This window comes from Erythrolamprus reginae, chromosome 3 (genome assembly GCF_031021105.1).
Source record: "Erythrolamprus reginae isolate rEryReg1 chromosome 3, rEryReg1.hap1, whole genome shotgun sequence".
Taxonomy (NCBI): domain Eukaryota; kingdom Metazoa; phylum Chordata; class Lepidosauria; order Squamata; family Dipsadidae; genus Erythrolamprus; species Erythrolamprus reginae.
The window spans coordinates 241,574,985-241,597,071 of NC_091952.1; the positions used below are offsets into that span (position 1 = coordinate 241,574,985).

Consider the following 22,087-nt stretch of genomic DNA (forward strand, 5'->3'; position numbering starts at 1 on the left):
TTTATAATGTTCCGTTGACTGAGTTTCATGTTTAATGAATAAATGATGATGATGATGATGATGATGATGATGGTTGATGATGGTTGAGCAAAACAAGGTGACTATCATCAACATTGCAATAGCAGGGGATAGCAAGGTCAATGAAAAGAAACATGAAAAAATAACATCGCAAAATACCAGGAGGTAAAGACAGAGAGAGAGATTGATTGATTGATTGATTGATTGATTGATATAAAATATCTGGCACTTTGGCTGAAAAATCACAAGCCGTAACCTTCTATAGACTGTTTTGAGGGAAAAGCAATCTAATTTGCCTTTAAAATAAATGCCAGTATTATTATTATATTTTTTAAAAAAGTTTTTTAAAAAGTTAATTTAAGTCCATGTGTGCCCAGAAGTAAATGTGTAAGAAATATCCTTAATTAAAGACAGACTAAATTCTAAGGACAGAATTGGAAGAGGCAAAGCCATTTCTGCCATCTTTGGAGCCAGTTCATTTTTTTCCTCTGGGAAGTAGCCTTTTAGGCATTTGCACCCGAGGAAAAAAGCACGGTCGTTTGGATGACATCGGGGGTTCCCTAAGATTAATCCAACGATTGGGTAATTGTTTTCTTTTCTTGTGAGGAGGGTCGAAAAAGTTTGTTTTGCCCCGTGTGAGGCTCGAACTCACGACCTTCAGATTATGAGACTGACGCGCTGCCTACTGCGCTAACGAGGCGCATGGAAAAACCGGCAGAAAATTGCCTCATAAAGACGAAAACTCTGCAGAGGCGACGTCCTACCGAATTTCTTCAGTAACAAAAAGAGTTTGGGAGCGGGGTAAGAGGTAAAATCATCTCTTGCACGGCTTTAGCCTGTTTTGAGTATGAAGGAGGAAAACGAAGTTTTTCTACCGTAGAGAAATTGATTGTATGGGTAAAAAACAAGTCCGGATTGAACGGCTGGGAGAAGGGTGACAAGATTTCCTCCTCGCCCGCCCTCTCAACAAGCGTTTCCCGCGTTTTTCTAGCCCCTTGAGAGAAAAATGCAACGGCAGAAATGCGCATGGGCAAAGGTTGCGGATTCTCTCCAGGTCTAAACCATCATGGGGACCCCTGGAGCAGAGAGACAGGGCAACGGAAGTGGGGGAGACTGGCAGCACAATTTTGAATATCCGCTACAGGGCAGCCGTGAGGGGACATCAGCGTTCTGCTGCCCTCTAATGGTCACCCCAGATATAGCAGCTTTGTAAAAGGCCAGGGCAGCCATCTTTGGAAGATTATTATTAACTTTTATTTATTATAATTCTTTATTGGCCAAGTGAGATTGGACACACAAGGAATTTATGTTTGGTGCATATGATCTCAGTGTACATAAAAGAAAAAGATACATTTGTCAAGAATCATGAGGTACAATGCTTAATGATTGTCATAGGGATCAAATAAGCTATGAAGAAACAATCAATATTAATAAAAATCTTAGGATACAAGCAACAAGTTACAATCATACAGTCCTAAAGAGGAGGAAAAGGATGATAGGAATGATGAGACAAAGCTAGTAGAAATAAAAGTGCAGACTTAGTAAATGGTTTGACAGTGTTGAGGGAATTATTTGTTTAGCAGAGTGATGGCGTTCAGGAAAAAACTGTTCTTGTATCTAATTGTTTTGGTGTGCAGTGCTCTGTAGCTATGTTTTGAGGGTAGGAGTTGAAACAATTCATGTCCGGGATGCGAGGCGGGGTCATTAAATATTTTCAACGCCCTCTTTTTGACTCGTGCAGTATACAGGTCCTCAATGGAAGGCAGGTTGGCAGTAATATTAAACATGAAACTCAGTCAACTGAGCATTTAAAATGTATCACAGATATTGACTGGTGCTGATGGTTGATGTGGGTTGCGTATATTGTTGTTGTTATTATGTTGTGGTTAGCTCTGGCCCAGCTCCTGCAGCCAAGGAATGTGCAGGTGGATGTGGGGAAAACATCCACATGCCGCAGGCCTGTTTTGCTCCCGATGGAATCTGCCGACGAAGCCTCCTCTGACCAAGGAAGAGTGAGTGACAGGGAAGAGGGGAGTTTGGCAGACAGCCCAGGAGGAGATCAATCATCTGTATCATCCTTGGATTCTGAAGAAGAATTAATGACACATCCACGCATGTGTAGAGCGATGCATAGGAGACAACAACTGAAGGATTATTACAAGAGAAAATGAGGCCACCTGTGGTTGGGTGGGGCTGCTGTAATTAGTGCTATAGATAAAAGTGCAGCCTGGTGTTTTAGGCTCATGGCAGTTTATCTGATTCATTGTTTTGTCAAGATCATGGTTTTTGTGCTGTTCAAGATTGTGTGTGGACTCTCTGGACTTTAGAATTGGACCCAATTTCCCAGTTATTGGGTGAGCAATTGGATTGCATTTCACCTGTGCCTTGTGTGTACCAGAAAATCCCTTTGACATTTAAAAAGGGTGCTGTTTCTGTTTTTCTGTTTATAAAAACTTTTGGGTTTTCCTTTTATTGTGTGGTGTGTGTCTTCCTGGACTAATTACCCTGAAATTACGGGCAGTTGAAACACGCCGGCAGAACATATTATCATTATCATTAGGCGGGGTTGCTATTTACCGCCTCTACTGGAACGATGCACGCACCGCTGTGTGTTACTGACATGTGTGTGCATGTGCAGGAAACAAACTTTCACGAGAGGTTGTGCGCGTTAGAGAGATACTGTGTGTCCTTGTAAAATTTTGCTTCCTGCGCATGTCTTTGCTGGGGTGCGCACACCGGCAACGCGGAGCTGCACACATAGTTCCATTTTTGCTACCGGTACATAGTGTGGCCCATGCCAGCTAGCAACCCAATGCTGATTATCATCATCAGGACATTGTAATATATTTTTGAAGTATTTGTGCAGAACTGAGCAGTGCGGCTTTCTGTATTTGACTGATGGTTTTGTTGATTTTCAGCTGTTTTAAATATAATTCCAGTGCTTTTGGGACAATTGCCACTGGAATTACCACTGCTGGTCTGTGTCATAATTGTTGAATTTTTAAATCCTGGTATTTTGCGATGTTATTTTTTCGTGTTCCTTTTCATTGTCCTTGCTATTTCCTGGTATTGCAATGTTGATGAGAGTCACCTTGTTTTTCTCAACCATCATTATTATTGTTGTTGTTATTTATTATTGTTGTTGTTATCATCATCATCTATCGTCATCTATTATTATCTCATTTATTCATTAAATAATGAAACTCAGTCAGCTGAACATTTTAAAGTGTCCAAATACCACTATTAGTATTACTGTTGTTATTAATATCATCATCATCATAACTTATATCCTGCCAGAGTCTCAGCAATTCTAGGTAACTCACAACCACCAATGAAATAAATTACAGTAATATCAGTAAAAGACAAAAAATGGCATTTTAACACTCCAGCTCCCCCTTTTTCAATTATGATTATAAATCTTAGTACCTGGTATTGTTCCATCTATTGATATTTAGATTAGATTAGATTAGATTAGATTTATTGGATTTATATGCCGCCCCTCTCCACAGACTCGGGGCGGCTCACAACAATGGTGAAGAACAGTACATAGTAACAAATCTAATATTTAAGAATCTAGATTACAGTTTTAGATTAAAAAGTCCAAAAAAGAAACCCCAATATATAAAAAAAACAATACACAATCGAATCATACACAAAAACTACATGGGCAAGGGGGAGATTTTTCAATTCCCCCATGCCTGACGGCAGAGGTGGGTTTTAAGAAGTTTATGAAAGGCAAGGAGGGTAGGGGCAATCCTAATCTCTGGGGGGAGATGGTTCCAGAGGGTCGGAGCCACCACAGAGAAGGCTCTTCCCCTGGGTCCCGCCAGACGACATTGTTTAGTCAACGGGACCCGGAAAAGGCCAACTCGGTCGCTGGGATTCGTGCGGCAGAAGGCGGTCTCGCAGATAACAGGTTTAGAAATTGTTAACATTTGGTTGTATAAATAGCTTAGAACATTGAGGCTAAAAAAGGGAAGGGAAAAAATATTCAGTATTATTTAGCTTTTTAATTCAAACTGGGAGATAAGATTGGACATTGAGATGGAGAACCACAACTCACATCAAAATGATGGTTATAGTTGAGGGACCAATCGTAAGCTCATTTCTCAATAGTCCCCCTTGCATTATTAAATAAGGGTTTGTTTGTCTGTCTGTTTGCGTGCCAGTGTCTATGTGTGTATACAGGCAATCCCTGATTTAGGATCAATCACTTCGCAACTATTTGATATTGTCAACGATTTCTCCAAAAAACAGGACTCATGCCCTGAATTCAAAATTCTGACAATCAGGCCCTCTTTGTGATTATGTGACTGAACTTTGGACAATCGACAATTTGCAGCATCCTGCAATCACATGACTGCATTATATGAGTGTCTGAAATTTGATCATGTTGTAACCGCTAGACTTATCCGGCTGTCATTGTAACTTCAGTCACTATATGAAGTGACTGAAGGATAAAATCGCCGTAGAGGATTTGGTGGCAGGATAAGGTGCCTGACACTGAGGTCCTCTCCAGAGCAGGCCTACCATCAATTCTGACCCTGCTGATGAAAGACCAGACATGCTGGGCAGACCATGTTGCAAGGATGCTGGTCCATCACATCCCTAAACATCTCCTCTATGGCGAGCCATCTAAAGAAAAATAATTTCATGGGGGACAAAGGAAGCAATACAAAGACACGTTGAAAGCTTCCTTTCAATAATAATAATAATAATGAATTATTGAATTCGATGAATGTGTATTTCTGTACATGGGGCTTTTAACATTTTAAATTAATTTCTTTTATATATTGTTGCATTTATAATATTGTATGCCCCCCCCCGAGTGTGGCATAGAAATCTAAATAATAATAATAATAATAATAATAATAATAATAATAATAATAATAATAATAATATAAAAATCCCTTTATTCTCTGTCACCTAAAGTTTTTTCAAATGGCGATGGATTAAAAGTCTATTGAACAGAACTACACACGCCCCAGAAATTTGGACACATTTATTTATTTGTAAAATTTATTAGCCGCCCATCTTACCACAAGGTAACACTGGGCGGCTTGCAATCTGAAAAAAAGATAAAACTTATAGAAAACCTAAAAGATGTAAATAAAATACACTCGAGATCCAATTACTGAGCCCCAATTAAAAGATGGGGAGGAAGCTCGGTGAAGGTCCATGGAGAAACGGCAATGGAACCACAGCTGGCAAAATGACCCCAAAAAGGGCGATATTGTTAAGGTAGTTTGAAAACGAAATGGTTCATCCTTTTCAATGGTAAACTGCATGAGCTATAATGAAAGGCTCCGTTCCTGTTCACATGTTCTCTTGGCAAACTAACCCATTTGTCTGATTGGAACAGGATCTCCTGCTTGAGCTGGGGATTGGACTAGACTAGAGGATCTCCCAAGGTCCCTTCTGTTGTGGTTGGTTCGCATCCGGTTCCTTTGATCACAGACTTTGAGATTGAACCGGGTCCATCTGGGTATCATAGGCCAGTGTTTACCAGAGGAACCGGAAAGTGAGACTGAGGGAGAGTTAGGGCCTGGGGAACCTCCAGAGACCGTAGAGCTGTGGTAATGTTGGAGTCAGAGGAGGGGGATATTGTGGACCCAATATTAGATGCTAGGGTAAGAAGGATGCGAAGGAGACAAGAATATCTCTGGCAACGTAGATCTAGGCATTGAATACTTCTATGCACAGCTTGTCATCATTTATAGTATAAAAGGAAGGATTATGGGAAAGCTTGGTGTAGAAGTTCAATGTTCCTATATGGAGAGAGAACTAGCAGCCGAAGAGTCTCTCTCTTAAATCCTTCTGCAATCCTGAATTCCTGGTTTTTGAAGGCATTTTTGAGTACCTGTCAATGCCGAAAACTAATTCCTTGAATTTATTACCTTATGAATTTATTACATTATTAATTGTGCTGATGACTGTGGACGTTTGGCAGTCGGACTGACAGTCCTATGATTTCATTGCTGTTTCCAACACATTTCTTTGTAAATAGACAAATATACGAAGGTCACCCAGAAAGTAATGCACCACATTTTTTTTCTTCAACAATTATTTATTGAACACAATGAAACTTACACACAAGAAAGAATGATGTCTCTTCTACACTCCCTATTTTTCCATGTAATCTCCGTCCCGTTCTATGGCCTTCCTCTAGCGAGACACAAGAACGTGTTTGCCCTGTCGGTACCACTCCTTGTTCTGGTCACGAAACCATTTCTGCACTGTGCAAATCACCTCTTCACCTCTTCATCATCCTCAAAATGTCGTGACTAACCGTACTTCTGTCAACTGCAGATTCTCCACAAACTGTACACAAACGTTTGTGAATGTTCCCAATAATTTCTTTCTTTGCAGTGAGAAATTCAATGACGACTTGCTGCTTATAACGTACCTCGCTTACAGACGCTATTTCAAAACACCGCTGCAGCTACGCTATCTGTCTGAAGAAACGTAAAATTTACACACACGTTCCTGACAATTCAAATAATGTATATCTAAAGTTTCGCATTCATACTATTACTGTAGGCTGAGAAAAAAAATGAGGTGCATTACTTTCTGGGCGACCCTCGTACATAGTGACTTTGCTTTCGAGTCTTCATTGGGGATTAATTACTGATAATTAATCGGGCCGGACAGAACACCTTCCAAATCTGTTGATGTACAGATGAGATAAACAGAACCGAAAAACTGAGAATGCGCTTCAGTGCAGCCGTGTGGTGTTACGTCGGACAGTCCATATGAGGAAAGTGGACTTGGAGCTTCTGGAACCATTTTCTTTCAAACTCTATGGTGGATGCAGTCAGGATGGGTGGGAAGGCTCCAGCTGAGAAGCATTTCACCTCTTCCTGAGCTTCTCCTTTCAACTTTTCTGGGACAAGGTCTTCTCCCATAACCTACGAGGAAATGCGTATAGAGGAAGCAGAAATATTAAAGGATTTAAGAAAACTGTATTAATATTCTTAACGGTGTATAGTTGAATAAATGGAATGCTTATTGTAAAATGGCTTAGTAGTAATTAATATAGATATACAGTATTATCTAAGGCAGGGGGTAGGCAAAGATGGCTCTTCTATGACTTGCAGAGTTCAACTCCCAGAATTCCTGAGCCAAACATGATAGCTCAGGAATTCTGGGAGTTGAAGTCCACCTGTCATAGAGGAGCCAACTTTGCCTACCCCTGATCTAGGGCAAAACAGAAGTAGCAGAAAAAATGAGATGAGGAATTCCCTGCAGTTAAATGTGGACTGTTAATTAAATTGAGAGGTTTGATATAAGACTTGAAGTAGATGATGATGAATACTAATTAGACTAAAATAGAAAATAGATGGGATGTGTAAAAGAAATTTGCTTCATTTTGAAAGATAATCGTAGTTGGGGTTAGTTGGGGGAAAGTTAGTTGGGGGAATGATCAAAAGCAACATGAGAAAATATTATTTTACTGAAAGAGTTGTAGATCCTTGGAACAAACTTCCAGCAGACATGGTTGGTAAATCCACAGTAACTGAATTTAAACATGCCTGGGATAAACATAGATCCATTCTAAGATAAAATACAAAAATAGTATAAGGGCAGACTAGATGGATCATGAGGTCTTTTTCTGCCATCAGTCTTCTATGTTTCTATGTTTCTTTAATTTGAAAGAAATTGAATTAATTAAAATATGGACAGAAGTTGCAATATAGGAAGATAGAAAATATGAGAAATGTATGGAGTAAATAATATAATTAATTCATGTGAGTGAAAGGGAACAGAAATTTGGGCGATTAGTAAATTATGTATGTAAAAAAAGAAAATAAGTTAATATAATGCTAGTGGTTGGAATTGAAATAGATAATAATGCAATTAATTATGTATTAGAAAAACCATGTATGAATATCAAATTTGATACAGACAACACTTTGTGCAGAAACTACATATTGTTTGTTGGGGGAATAAAATTAAAAAAAAACTTTTGTAAAGAAAAAAAGGAAGCAGAAATATCAGTTTTGCATTAACTTAAAAAAAGAACCAAACGGTAACTTCACACAAAAGCAATAAATTAATCAGGTTTGTGGCCCTAACCTTAATTCCTATTTATACACCATATACTTACACCATATACTTACAAATGTAAGAAAGCATACAGAGTTATGTGTGATTAATATTGTTTATTGCAGCAAACCCACTATTTTACAATCATTATGGCTTACAAGTGCTATGGGCTGGTTCCATTATGTTTGTAACTCAAGAATTCCTTGTATTTAAGCAGATATAGATGACGTTTTAATGGGTCCCATAGTTACAGAATTCCTGCATGGGGGTGGAAGGGATAGAGTAGATGACCTCTAGCATAGCTCATAACCCTAATACTAAAGTTCTACCCATATTCTGACATTTTTGAACAGACATCTCTTTACATTGCTATCACCATTCCCTCTTAATTCTCCTTAAGGGCCAATGGGGAAAAATAATAAAACAGCTATCTGAAGCTTATTAGAGGTTATTTCTTCATTCATGATGCTTACTTAATGGAGAACATTGACCCAACCCTTGCTGAATTGTGACTGACCTCAGTCATCAAGGACAATGTATCTGCCTCCAATTCAAAACATCTAATTTTGCCTTCAATTTCCTGTTGCGTTCTCAGGTTATTCTCTAAAGCGAAAGAAGACTGAGTCAACTGCATAAGCTGAAACAGGAGCCTGGAAGTGAGAGAGAAAGATTAACAATGAAAACTTAACATATGATATGAGCTTAATTTTAAAGCAGGGGGTCCCCAAACTTGGCAATTTTGAGGCTTGTGGACTTCTTCCCAGAATTCTGGGAGTTGAAGTCCACAAGTCTTAAAGTTGCCAAGTTTGAAGGCCTCTATTTTAAAGCCAACCTTTTAAAATTCATTATTAGAGGTTATTTTTGCATCAAAGGAGTAAAAGTGTTTTCAAACTGAGCTATTTGTTTATAAATAAACCAGTGGAGTGAATCTTTGAAGGTGCTGAAACCAGTGTTTCTCAAACTTAGCTACTTTAAAATAATACAATAATAATTAATAATTTATTAGATTTGTATGCCGCCCCTCTCCAAAGACTCGGGGCGGCTCACAACAACAATAAACAATGCAGTACAAATCCAATAATTAAAACTAAAGCCAAAAACCATTATCATTTAAAAACAGCCAATACTACCCAATCATAACAATACATAAATCTTACTAGGCAAAAAGGGAATACAGTGGTACCTCAAGATACGAACCCCTCGTCTTACGAACAACTCGTGATACAAACCTGGGGTTCAGAAAAATTTTGCCGCCTCTTACGAACTTTTTTCGAGTTACTGTCTCCTGAAGCCAAACGCGGAGGTTCAGCTTTGGCGTTCAGCTTCAGGAGACAGCTGGGAAGCGGCGAGGCTGTTTTAAAAGGTCGCAGCCGGCCTGGGGGGCTTTCCAGCACCCCCGAACCCCGAACCTGGGTTCGGGGGGGTGCTGGGAAGCCCCCCAGGCCGGCTGCGACCTTTTAAAACAGCCGCGCGGCTTCCCAGCTGTCTCCTGAAGCCGAACGCCAAAGCCGAACTTCCGCGTTTGGCTTCAGGAGACAGCTGAGAAGCGGCGCGGCTGTTTTAAAAGGTCGCAGCCGGCCTGGGGGGCTTTCCAGCACCCCCCGAACCCCAAACCCGGGTTCGGGGGGTGCTGGGAAGCCCCCCAGGCCGGCTGTCACCTTTTAAAACAGCCGCGCGGCTTCCCAGCAGTCACCGAAAGCCGTTTTTTTGCGGGGGGTTTTTGGTTGCATGGATTAATTGACTTTACATTGTTTCCTATGGGAAACAATGTTTCGTCTTACGAACCTTTCGTCATACGAACCTCCTCCTTGCACCAATTAAGTTCGTATCATGAGGTATTACTGTACATCAATTACCCATGCCTGGCCTCATAGATAGGTCTTCAGAGTCTTGCAGAAGGCGAGGAGGGTGGGGGCAGTTCAAATGTCCGGGGGGAGTTGATTCCAGAGGGCCGGGGCCGCCATAGAGAAGGCTCTTCCCCTGGGTCCCGCCAGACGCCATTGTTTAGTCGATGGGACCCGGAGAAGGCCAGCTCTGTGTGACCTAATTAGCCGCTGGGATTCGAGTCTGCGGAGAGGGGCGGCATACAAATCCAATAAATGAAATAAATAAATAAATAAATAAATGCCTATTCTTTCTTTCTTTCTTTCTTTCTTTCTTTCTTTCTTTCTTTCTTTCTTTATTGGATTTTTATGCTGCCCTTCTCCTTAGACTCAGGGCGGCTTACAACATGTTAGCAATAGCACTTTTTTTAACAGAGCTAGGCTATTGCCCCCACAATCTGGGTCCTCATTTTACCCACCTCGGAAGGATGGAAGGCTGAGTCAACCTTGAGCCGGTGATGAGATCTGAACCGCTGACCTTCAGATCTACAGTCAGCTTCAGTGGCCTGCAGTACAGCACTCTACCTGCTGCGCCACCCCGGCTCATTTACAGTGATCCCCCGATCATTGCGAGGGTTCCGTTCCAGGACCCCTAGCAATGATCGGGTCTTCGGCTCCTCGCTAGCGCTGCGGAAGTAAAAACACTATCTGCGCATGCGCAGATGGTGTTTTTACTTCCGCAGCGCTAGCGAGGAGCCGAAGATTGGGGTTCCTGGGAAGGGGACTCAGCTGGGAAGCGGTGCGGCTGTTTTAAAACGTCGCCGCCGGCATGGGGGGCTTGCCAGCACCCCCCGGACCCGCAACACGGGTTTGGGGGGCTGCTAGGAAGCCCCCCATGCCGCCGGCGACGTTTTAAAACAGCCGCGCGGCTTCGCAACTGAGTCCCGAAGACAAACGCGGAAGTTCGCCTTTGACGTTTGTCTTCGGGACTCAAAACGGCAGCGAGGAGTTTGCTTGGGCGGTGGGGAAACTCCTCGCTGATGCCCGCCGCTCGCCCTCCCGCCAGCAAGAGGGGGAAGACCCAGGGAAGCCGCCCAGCAGCTGATCTGCCCGGCGCCATCTACGCATGCGTGGCCATAAAAAAAAAGGGCACGCATGCGCAGATGGTGTTTTGACTTCCGGGTTGAAAAATCGCGATTTAGCCCGTTCGCAATGATCGGGATCGTGATACCCGGGGGATCACTGTATATGCTTTATATCCTTATATAATAAGGACATGAAAAAGTCACAGGTGTTACCTGGCTCTAACAAAGGAGGCACAAGCATAAACACAAACTTCTTTCAATCTTCTCTCCCCTAAGGAAGTCCTCTTTGTTGTCGGTCGTGGCCCTGAATGTCCCAAGGTACAAACAGGTCTCTGCGCACTTTGCAATCCCACACAAGATCCAAAGCTGTCGTTTGTGTGGATGGTACACAACAAAGGATCGTCTTTCCTCTGGTTCTGTGTCTGATGACCCACAAAGCTGACCTCTTCGGATGATACCTGGAGGCAGCTGCTTGCAATTATGCCGTTGCGTTGCCACGGATGGGCTTTGGTGGCAGACACTGGAAACTGCAACAAACGCATGTAAGTTTCAGCCAGCAAATTCCACGTCTGTGGATGGAACGGGTGCAACGAGATCAATTTTTGCAAGCACCCGATTATGTTCTCAATATCCTCCAGGAGGGAATAAATAGCATATTGCACATTAAGTACAGCTGTTACGTGGTCGGTATTCGTTGCCCCATTTTTCTAATAACAAAGAAAAAAAGAGCAAAGGGAGACAAAAAGTTATTCTAATGATGATGATGATAATAATGATAATGATAATAATAATAATAATAGTAATAATAATTTATTAGACTTGTATGCCGTCCCTCTCCGAAGACTCGGAGCGGCTCACAACAAATAATACATAAGCTACAAATCCAATATTAAAAAACAATTTGAAAAACCCTTGTAAAACAGTCATACAATCCAAACAAACCACACATAAAACGGAACAGCTGGGGGTTTGTCAGTTTCCTCAAGCCTAGCGACATAGGTGGGTTTTCAGAAGTTAGCAAAAGGCAAGGAGAGTGGGGGCAGTCCTAATCTCCGGGGGAAGTTGATTCCAGAGGGCCGGGGCCGCCACAGAGAAGTCCCTCCCCCTGGGCCCTGCCAGATGACATTGTTTTGTCGACGGGACCCGGAGAAGGCCAACTCTGTGGGACCTAATCGGTCGCTGGGATTCATGCGGCAGAAGGCGGTTGCAAAGGTATTCTCATCCCATGCCATGTAGGGCTTTATAGGTCATAACCAACACTTTGAATTGTGACCGGAAACTGCTCGTCAGCCAGTGCAGGCCATGGAGTGTTGATGAGACATGGGCATATCTAGGAAAGCCCATGATTGCTCTAATGTGGTGTTTCTTAATTTAATTCATTAAGATGTTTCAACTTCAACTCCCAGTATTCCCCAGGTAGATAAACTGACTGGGGAATTTTAGGAACTGAATAGCAATAGCATTTAGACTTATATACCACTTCACAGTGCTTTTACAGCCCTCTCTAAGCAGTTCACAGAATCAGCACCTTGCCCCCAACAATCTGGGTCCTCATTTTACCCACCACGGAAGGATGGAAGAATAAATCAACCTTGAGCTGGTGGTGAGATTTGAACTGCTGAACTACAGCTAGCAGTTAGCTGAAGTAGCCTGCAGTGCTGCACTCTAACCACTGTGCCACCCCGGCTCTAATTGAAGTCGAGACATCGTAGAGAGCGATGGTGGTGCAGTGGTTAGAATGTAGTACTGCAGGGCTAATACACAGCTCGCTCCCAGTTCGATCCTGACCTGCTCAAGGTTGACTCAGCCTTCCATCCTTCTGAGGTCGGTAAATTGAAGAACCAGATTATTGGGAGCAAGAGCCCTGTAAACCACTTAGGACGTGCTATACAAGCGCTATGAGGAGCCGGTGTGGCGCAGCAGGTAGAGTGCTGTACTGCAGGCCACTGAAGCTGACTGTAGATCTGAAGGTCAGCGGTTCAAATCTCATCACCGGCTCAAGGTTGACTCAGCCTTCCATCCTTCTGAGGTGGGTAAAATGAGGACCCGGATTGTGGGGGCAATAGGCTGGCTCTGTTAAAAAAGTGCTATTGCTAACATGTTGTAAACCGCCCTGAGTCTAAGAAGAAGGGCGGCATAAAAATCGAATGAATGAATGAATGAGTGAATGAATGAATGAATGAATGAATGAATGAATAAATAAATAAATATGAAGTAATGTATAAGTGTAAATGCTATAAATGTCCAAGCTTGAAAAACCCAGTGCCAATGTATTCTGACCCTAAACTCTGGAAATGACAAAATATACTTTCCCCAATAAACCAAATTCACAATTTATTGAAATGGCAAGCTAAAAATTTTTTGCAACAATTTCTCCAGTGTACAAGTGAGCCCACAAACATTCCTGAAAATAGAGATTAAGCGTAATGTTAGCATTTACTTGACAGTATACTAGTTTATCCTACATATTTATTTAAATTTATTTGCCAAGAATAAATATATTCTCTCCAGTGGTAGGCTCCTGCTAGAACAGGCAATTGCGCACAGCTCCGCAGTTCTGGCGCCTGAATGCGGGATCAAGTGCAATTTTGCTTCGCGCACCTGTACAGGATACAAAATTTCGCATGGGGATGTGCATTGCGGTGAGGATTTTTTCCTTCCCTGCATGCGAAGAAGCAAAAAAATCTCACCAAAACATGCATGTACCTGTGTCCCCGTGCAAGATTTTATTTATTTATTTATTTATTAGATTTGTATTAATTAATTAAAACTACATAACCTAAAATCCCAATACAGTGATCCCTCTATTATCGCGAGGGTTCCATTCCAAGACCCCTCGCGATAATCGATTTTTCGCGATGTAGGGTTGCGGAAGTAAAAACACCATCTGCGCATGTGCGCCCTTTTTTTCTATGGCCGCGCATGCGTAGATGGTGGAGTTTGCGTTCCCCGCCGCCCACGCAAAGGGGAAACCCCGATTCGGCTCCTCGCTGCTGCTGCGCTACCGAGCAGATCAGCTGCTGGGTGGCCGAAGGAACCTTCCCTGGGTCTTCCCCCTCTTGCTGGCGGGTGGGCGAGCGGCGGGCATCAGCGAGGAACCGGGGTTTCCCCTTTGCGTGGGCGGCCGGGAAGACCCAGGTTGGGGGTTCGGGGGGGTGCTGGGAAGCCCCCCAGGCCGGCTGCGACCTTTTAAAACAGCCGCGCCGCTTCCCAGCTGACTCCTGAAGCCAAACCCAGAAGTGGTTTTTTTTTTTATTAATTTTTTTAAAAAATCGCGATATAGCGTTTCGCGAAGATCGAGATCGCGAAACTCGAGGGATCACTGTATATTAAAAATCAATCATACAGATTCAGATCTCAACCATACATCACATTCATTAGCCAGGAGGACAAGACCTAATTGCCCCAAGCCTGGTGACATAAGTAAGTCTTAAGACTGTTGTAAAAGGTGAGGAGGTTAAGGGCAGTGCGAATCTCTGGGGGGAGCTGATTTCAGAGGGCCGCCCCCCCCCCACAGAGAAAGCTCTTCCCCTTGGCTCTGCCAAATTTATTTTATTTTATTTATTTATTAATCAAATTTGTATGCCGCCCCTCTCCATAGCCTCGGGGCGGCTAACAACAGTAATAAAACAATATAAACAAATCTAATATTTAAGTTAATTTAAAAAGAAACCCCAATTTAAGAAACCAATCTTACATACAGACATACCATGCATAAATTTTTTTATAAGCCTAGGGGGAAGGGAATATCTCAATTCCCCCATACCTGACGACAGAGGTGGGTTTTAAGGAGCTTACGAAAGGCAAGGAGGGTGGGGGCAACTCTTATATCTGGGGAGAGTTGGTTCCCTGGGTCCCACCTCGTATGCTCCTTAAAACCCACCTCTGCCGTCAGATATGGGGGAACTGAGATATTCTTTCCCCCTAGGTCTTTACAATTTATGCATGGTATATTTGTTTGTATGTATGTTTGGTTTTACAATAAGGGTTTTTTAGTTGTTTTAGTATTGAATTTACATGCTGTTTTTAATTACTGTTGTTAGCCGCCCCGAGTCTATGGAGAGGGGCAGCATACAAATCCAATAAATAAAATAAATAAAATAAATAAATAAATAAATGGCATTGTTTAGTCGACGGGACCCGGAGAAGGCCAACTCTGTGGGACCTAACTGGTCGCTGGGATTCATGCAGCAGAAGGCAGTCCCGGAGGTATTCTGGTCCGATGCCATGTCATTGTCTGGTTGACAGGACCTGGAGAAGGCCAACTCTGTGGGACCTAACTTGTCGCTGAGATTCACACGGCAGAAAGCGGTCCCGCAAGTAATCTGACCCGATCCAGAGGTGCGGGAAGCAAAATTGCGCTCGATCCTGAACTCACACACCAGAGCCGCAGAGCTTTGGGCAATTAGCCGTTCTGGTAGGAGTCCACCACTGATTCTCCTATATATTTATTTAAATTTATCTTGCTGCAAGCCTTGTTTAAAAATTAAAAATAAACTTTAAAAAGAGTCGAATGGGACATGACAGGCATGAAAAGAAAAAGACCCAGATACATTGACACGTATGTCCAAACTGATCTACAAAGAGAAAAGTTGCTTAGAAAAATACCAACCAGATTTTCTGCAATTCTCAGGGCTTCTTCATGTTTCCCCAGATGAGCTAAACAACGAGCCTCACTCTCTTTTAAATCTCTTCTCATGGCAATATTGCTGGAAGGTACCATGGCAAGGCAGCTGGAATATTCCTGAAGGGCCTTCTGAAATTAGATTTGCCAAATTTTAGTGTAACTCCAAAAGCATGAGTGGGTTGTGAATTGTGCCAAATTATTCAACATCAGGTCACAACTTGAAAGTTTAAAAGTAAACACAAACATTGCATGGACATTTTCTTGATTTTTAAATTCAATCAAACTCAAAAGAGCTTTCCTCCCTAGAACTGGATTATTAATTCACTTGCCAAATAATGGCTTAGTCTTTCCAGAATCCCTCTCTCTCTCTCTCTCTCTCTCTCTCTCTGTCTCTCTCTCTCTCACACACACATCTATCTATCTATCTATCTATCTATCTATCTATCTATCTATCTATCTATCTATCTATCTATCTATCTATCTATCTATCTATGTAGAGCCAGGGTGGCGCAGTGGTTAGAGTGCAGCACTGCAGGCTACTTTAGCTAACTGCTAGCTGTAGTTCAGCAGTTCAAAACTCACCACCGGCTCAAGGTTGACTCAGCCTTCCATCCTTCCATCCTTCTGAGGTGAGTAAAACCCAGATTGATGGGGGAAATATGCTGATTCTGTAGGGCTGTCTATCTATCTATCTATCTATCTATCTATCTATCTATCTATCTATCTATCTATCCATCATTCTATCTATCTATCTATCCATCGTTCTATCTATCTATCTATCTATCTATCCATCGTTCTATCCTATCTATCTATCTATCTATCATTCTATCTATCCATCATTCTATCTATCTATCTATCCATCGTTCTATCCTATCTATCTATCTATCTATCTATCTATCTATCTATCTATCCATCATTCTATCTATCCATCGTTCTATCCTATCTATCTATGTATCTATGTATCTATCTATCTATCTATCTATCTATCTATCTATCTATCTATCTATCTATCCATCGTTCTATCCTATCTATCTATCTATCTATCTATCTATCTATCTATCTATCTATCGTTCTATCTATCGTTCTATCTATCGTTCTATCTATCGTTCTATCTATCGTTCTATCTATCGTTCTATCGTTCTATCTATTGTTCTATCATTCTATCTATTGTTCTATCTATCTATCGTTCTGACTATCATTCTATCATTCTATCTATCGTTCTATCCATCTACCTACCCACCCATCCATTATCCATCCATCCATCCAAAGTTGAAAGAAAAGCCACCACACAGATTGTTTCATGAATATATAGAATAATTTTTCTGGACCTGGATTGCAATGGACTATGACTTATGAATTTTCAACATGTTAGCTGGAATTTTGGAGGGCACCAATTTTATTAGGCTGCTTTATGGATGCACCATGAAAATACCTGAAATTCTTGTTTCTTGTAGGCCAGATCTGCTCTGAACTTTCTTATATTGATCCTTTCGAGATCGTCCAGGTAGTCTACCTGTTCACAAAACCACTGTCAAAGAGGAAGAGGAGGCATTACTACACTTCGTGGCATTACTACAAAGGAATACCAATATCATAGAGTATAAAAGTTGCACCAAATTTTTCTCTTAAATACACAGGAATGCTTTATTATTAGTTCCTACAATTTCCTTTAATCCAGTGGTTCTCAACCTTTCTACTGCCGCGACCCCTTAATATACTTCCTCATGTTGTGGTGACCCCCGAAACCTAAAGTCTAGCACCAATTCCCCCAAAAGAGCCTGTAAACACCTGATTGGTCGGATTGGTCTCCCAAAAGAGCCTGTAAACACCTGATTGGTCGGATTGGTCTCCCAAAAGAGCCTGTAAACACTTGATTGGTCGGATTGGTCTCCCAAAAGAGCCTGTAAACACCTGATTGGTCGCCCCAAGTCTGCGGAGAGGGGCGGCATAAAAATCCAATAAATAATAATAATAATAATAATAATAATAATAATAATAATAATGTTCCAATGTGCCAGAATAGAAGCTTTAGTTCTTAATACCATGGGAAATTTGTCTTTTCCTGTGGTCTTAGGCAACCCCTGTGAAATGGTCGTTCGACCCCCAAAGGAGTCCCGACCCCCAGATTGAGAACCACTGCTCTAATCAATAAGACAAAGAGTTTGGTTGGAACCTCCCTGAATTCAGGGATGCACCAGAGTGCTCATACAGGAACTTCCAACTTGGCACGACAACCACATAGTTCTTCCCTTCTAGCCCTCTTCAAGGAGCTGCTGATACAGCTATACAGAGGAATCATTGAGTCTGCCATCTGCACCTCTATAACTGTCTGGTTCCGTTCTGCAACCCAACAGGACCGACACAGACTTCAGAGGAGAATCAGAACTGCAGAAAAAACAATTGCTCCCAACCTGCCTTCCATTGAGGACCTGTATACTGCATGAGTCAAAAAGAGGGCTGTGAAAATATTTACTGACCCCTCACATCCTGGACATAAACTGTTTCAACTCCTACCCTCAAAACGACATTATAGAGCACTGCACACCAAGACAACTAGACACAAGAATAGTTTTTCCCCGAATGCCATCACTCTGCTAAACAAATAACTCCCTCAACACTGTCAAACTATTTACTAAGTCTGCACTACTATAACTACTAGTTTTTTCTCATCATTCCTATCACCCATTTCCTCCCACTTATGAATGGACGACTGTAACTTGTTGCTTGTATCCTTAAGATTTTTATTAATATTGTTTCATGATTGCTTATTTGACCCCTATGACATTCATTACGTGTTATACCTCATGATTCTTGACAAATGTATCTTTTTCTTTTATGTACGCTGAGAGCATCTGCACCAAAGACAAATTCCTTGTGTGTCCAATCACACTTGGCCAATAAAGAATTCCGTTCCATTCCATTTCATTCCATTCTGCCTCTGCCTCATCACCTCGAGGCTCGACTACTGTAACGCTCTCTACATGGGGCTACCTTTGAAAAGTGTTCGGAAACTTCAGATCGTGCAGAATGCAGCTGCGAGAGCAATTATGGGCTTCTCTAAGTATGCCCATATTACTCCAACACTCCGCAGTCTGCATTGGTTGCCGATCAGTTTCCGGTCACAATTCAAAGTGTTGGTTATGACCTATAAAGCCCTTCATGGCACCGGACCAGAATATCTTCGGGACCGCCTCCTGCCGCACGAATCCCAGCGACCGGTTAGGTCCCACAGAGTCGGCGTTCTTCGGGTCCCGTCGACTAAACAATGTCGTCTGGCGGGACCCAGGGGAAGAGCCTTCTCTGCGGGGGCCCCAACCCTCTGGAACCAGCTCCCCCCTGAGATTAGGATTGCCCCCACCCTCTCTGCCTTTCGTAAACTCCTTAAGACCCACCTCTGCCGTCAGGCATGGGGGAACTAAAACACCTCCCCCTTGCCCATGCTGTTTTGTTGATTGATTGACTGTGTGCCTGTTTTTTATATATATTGGGATTGTTTTATGAAATTACTAATTTTAAATTGTAATTAGATTGGTGGGCATTGGATTTGTTATTGTGTACTGTTTTTTATTATTGTTGTGAGCCGCCCCGAGTTTTCGGAGAGGGGCGGCATATAAATCCAATAAATCTAATCTAATCTACTATCTCTAATCTATTCTAGGTTTTTGGGAAGGGCAAGTGAGACAGACAAAACTGCCAGTTCCAGTCTAAGCATCTGGCTGACTACGCAACCAATCACAACAACAAGAATACATCACAGAGTCCTAGACGCTTGGGAAGTGCTTGACTTGTGATATTGTGATACAAAACCCAGCATATCAACCTCGTTTGCTGTGTATTACTGTTTTTGTGAATAAAATAATAATAATAGAAAAGGCACCCAGAAAAAAATCTGCAGGAATTATCCCTTTTAGATGGCTGAGATTGAGAGCATCCCTGGGTTGTCCTGGTGGTCTCCTTTCCAGGCACCAACCTCCAACAGCCTGCTTTGCTCTCAACATCATGATCAATGACAACGGCATTGAATTCCCAGCTTGTTCAGATGTGCAAGGATTGGACGGTCGCCTAAGTGGAACAATACCCGTCCTCCCCCCCCCTCCAAACCCCCTCTCCCCCAACTAAATTAAACCCAGCCACATCTGTCCTCCCTTTCTCCAGGATAGCAGAAGGACAGCTTGCCTCCAAACCAGGGTTAGGCAAAGTTGGCTCTTCTATGACATGTGGACTTCAATTCCCAGAATTCCTGAGCTAGCATGATTGGCGCAGGAATTCTAGGAGTTGAAGTTATAGAAGAGCCAACTTTGCCTACCCCTGGTCTGGAGGCACGAAGGTCAGTGAACTTGCACCCCACACACACACTTCACCTCGGGCTCACAGCACCGGGCGCTGTAGGGGGAAGCAAGCGGGCCGCCAGCCCTGGACGCCCTGCCGCCCTCCTCCTCCTCCTCGAAGACCGACTCCTCGAAGTCAAAGGGGAGCAGCGCCATCCTCGGAGCCCGGTGAGCGACAACCTCCGGAGGCTTCGCTGCTAGAGCGGCTGCCCCGGGATCATAGATGACGACCACCATCGCGGCTAGATCGTCTCTAGTCAGACGACGCTGACCGTCCTCGGCGCTGGTGATAACATCCGGAGGTTCGCCTGCTAGAGCGGCTACTCCGGGATCATAGATTACGTCCACAAATCGCGGCTAGATCGTCTGTGGTCAAACGATGCTGCTCAAGACTTAGGGACATTACTCGTACGCTGCTTCGAGTTTCCGAGTTCGCTTTAGAAAGTCTTTTCCCGGTGAAGAGAGAGCTATTCATGTAGAATTGTAGATCAATGCTTTGGCATCTAGTTTGTCAATCAGACTGTCAGTCAGTCAGTCAAGTGCGTATTGGTAGTATGCAAAGATATAACAATGTTTATATACATGATACTAGTAAGAGAGAAACATTAGGACAGGGGACGGAAGGGACTCTGGTGCACTTATGCACGCCCCTTACTAACCTCTCAGGAATCGGGAGAGGTCAACGGTGGGTGGCCTAAGGGTAAAGTTTTGGGGGTTAGGTGATGATACTACAGAATCAGGTACTGAGTTCCATGCATCAACTACTACTACTATTCCTAAGAGGTCAGTAAGGGGTGTACATAAGTGCACCAGCGTGCCTTCTGTCCCTTGTCCTAATGTTTCTCTCTTACTAATATCATGTATATAAACATCGTTATATCTTTGTATAGTATCAATATGTACTTGACAAAATAAATAAATAAAATAGTAATAACAATAACACCACCACCACCAACCATAACATATAACAACAATAATAATAATACATAACAATTGTATTATTTATCATTCAACAGATAATTGGATAAATCAGGCATTGAAAACCACACTCAATTTATATCCTACATATTATGCAAAGAATAAATCAGTGAAAAAGACTGATGCTGAACAAGGCGAAAGGAAAGAGAATGATCTGATCGCAATGAGGAGGACAATGTCAGTCACAGTGGGCATGAATGCAGTTGGGCTCTTTTTCAAACAGTGGAAGAGAAGCCATCCAAACAGGGGAAAAGTTGCAAACCCCCCCCCCCCCAAAAGATGGCAGCACCCATACACTGGCATCAACCAAATGAGATCTGTAACATCACCAGCGGGTCACTACCGGTTTGGGAGATCCAGTTCAAACCAGGAGGAACCCACCCTGGTTGAGGACTAGCTATATCAGTGATGGCAAACCTATGACATGAGTGTCAAAGGGGGCACTTGTAACCTTATCTGCTGGCATGTGAGCCGTTCCCCTCGCTTAGCTCCAATGCGCATCTGCGCACCGGCCTGCTGATTTTCAGTTCAGGGCTCTGTGAGTGTGTTTTCAGCTTCTGGAGGGCCTGTGGAGGCGGGAGGGCATTTTCACCCTCCCCAGGCTCCAGAGAAGCCTACTAGGTCCACCGGAAGTTGGGAAATGGGCCATTTCTGGCCTCCAAAGGGCCTTCGCATGGGGAGGGAGGTTGTTTGTGCCCTCCACAGGCTTGAATTACAGGTGTGGGCAAATGCTTTCGGTACCTGAGGAAAAAAAAGGTTCGCCATCACTGGCCTATATTCTGAAGCTGACCCTTCTAAAATTTGGAGAAAGCACAATAGCTAACATTTACGTTGAGACCCCTAAAAACAGGACTGTCAAACTCGCAGCCCACAGGTCATATGCGTCATGCGCTGGCCACGCCCACACATTTAAGCAAAGGGGGGGAAAGTTGCGATATGACGTTGTAATGACGCAGGTTTGACACCCCCGCCCTAAAACAACTCTTCCCAATTAAATTAATGCATACACTGGAACAAAAATGTGATGTGTGGTTGTGAATGAATTGGCTGACTGATTTTAATATATTGGGATTTTAGTTGTAATTTTTAATTCATTAGATTTGTTGTTGTATTGTTTATATTGTATCTTGTGGGCTGCTCTGAGTCTCTGGAGAAGGGCGGCATAGAAATCTTATTATTATT

General features: G+C 42.8%; 1 protein-coding gene and 1 non-coding gene across 2 annotated transcripts; both read right to left on the reverse strand.

Annotated features, from left to right (window-relative positions):
- Window positions 1–645: 645 nt before the first annotated feature.
- On the reverse strand, window positions 646–718 carry TRNAM-CAU (transfer RNA methionine (anticodon CAU)). Its single transcript has one exon. It is a non-coding gene; the product is annotated as a tRNA-Met (tRNA).
- A 4,291-nt stretch (window positions 719–5,009) lies between these two features.
- On the reverse strand, window positions 5,010–20,097 carry C3H8orf76 (chromosome 3 C8orf76 homolog). The gene is made up of 6 exons (XM_070749255.1): window positions 19,961–20,097; window positions 17,032–17,127; window positions 15,585–15,728; window positions 11,186–11,679; window positions 8,582–8,714; window positions 5,010–6,926 (listed from the first exon to the last, which is right to left on the reverse strand). The coding sequence occupies exons 1-6, from the start codon at window positions 20,081–20,083 to the stop codon at window positions 6,753–6,755; spliced, it is 1,164 nt and encodes a 387-aa protein (XP_070605356.1). The 5' UTR covers window positions 20,084–20,097; the 3' UTR covers window positions 5,010–6,752.
- Between the last annotated feature and the right edge of the window lie 1,990 nt (window positions 20,098–22,087).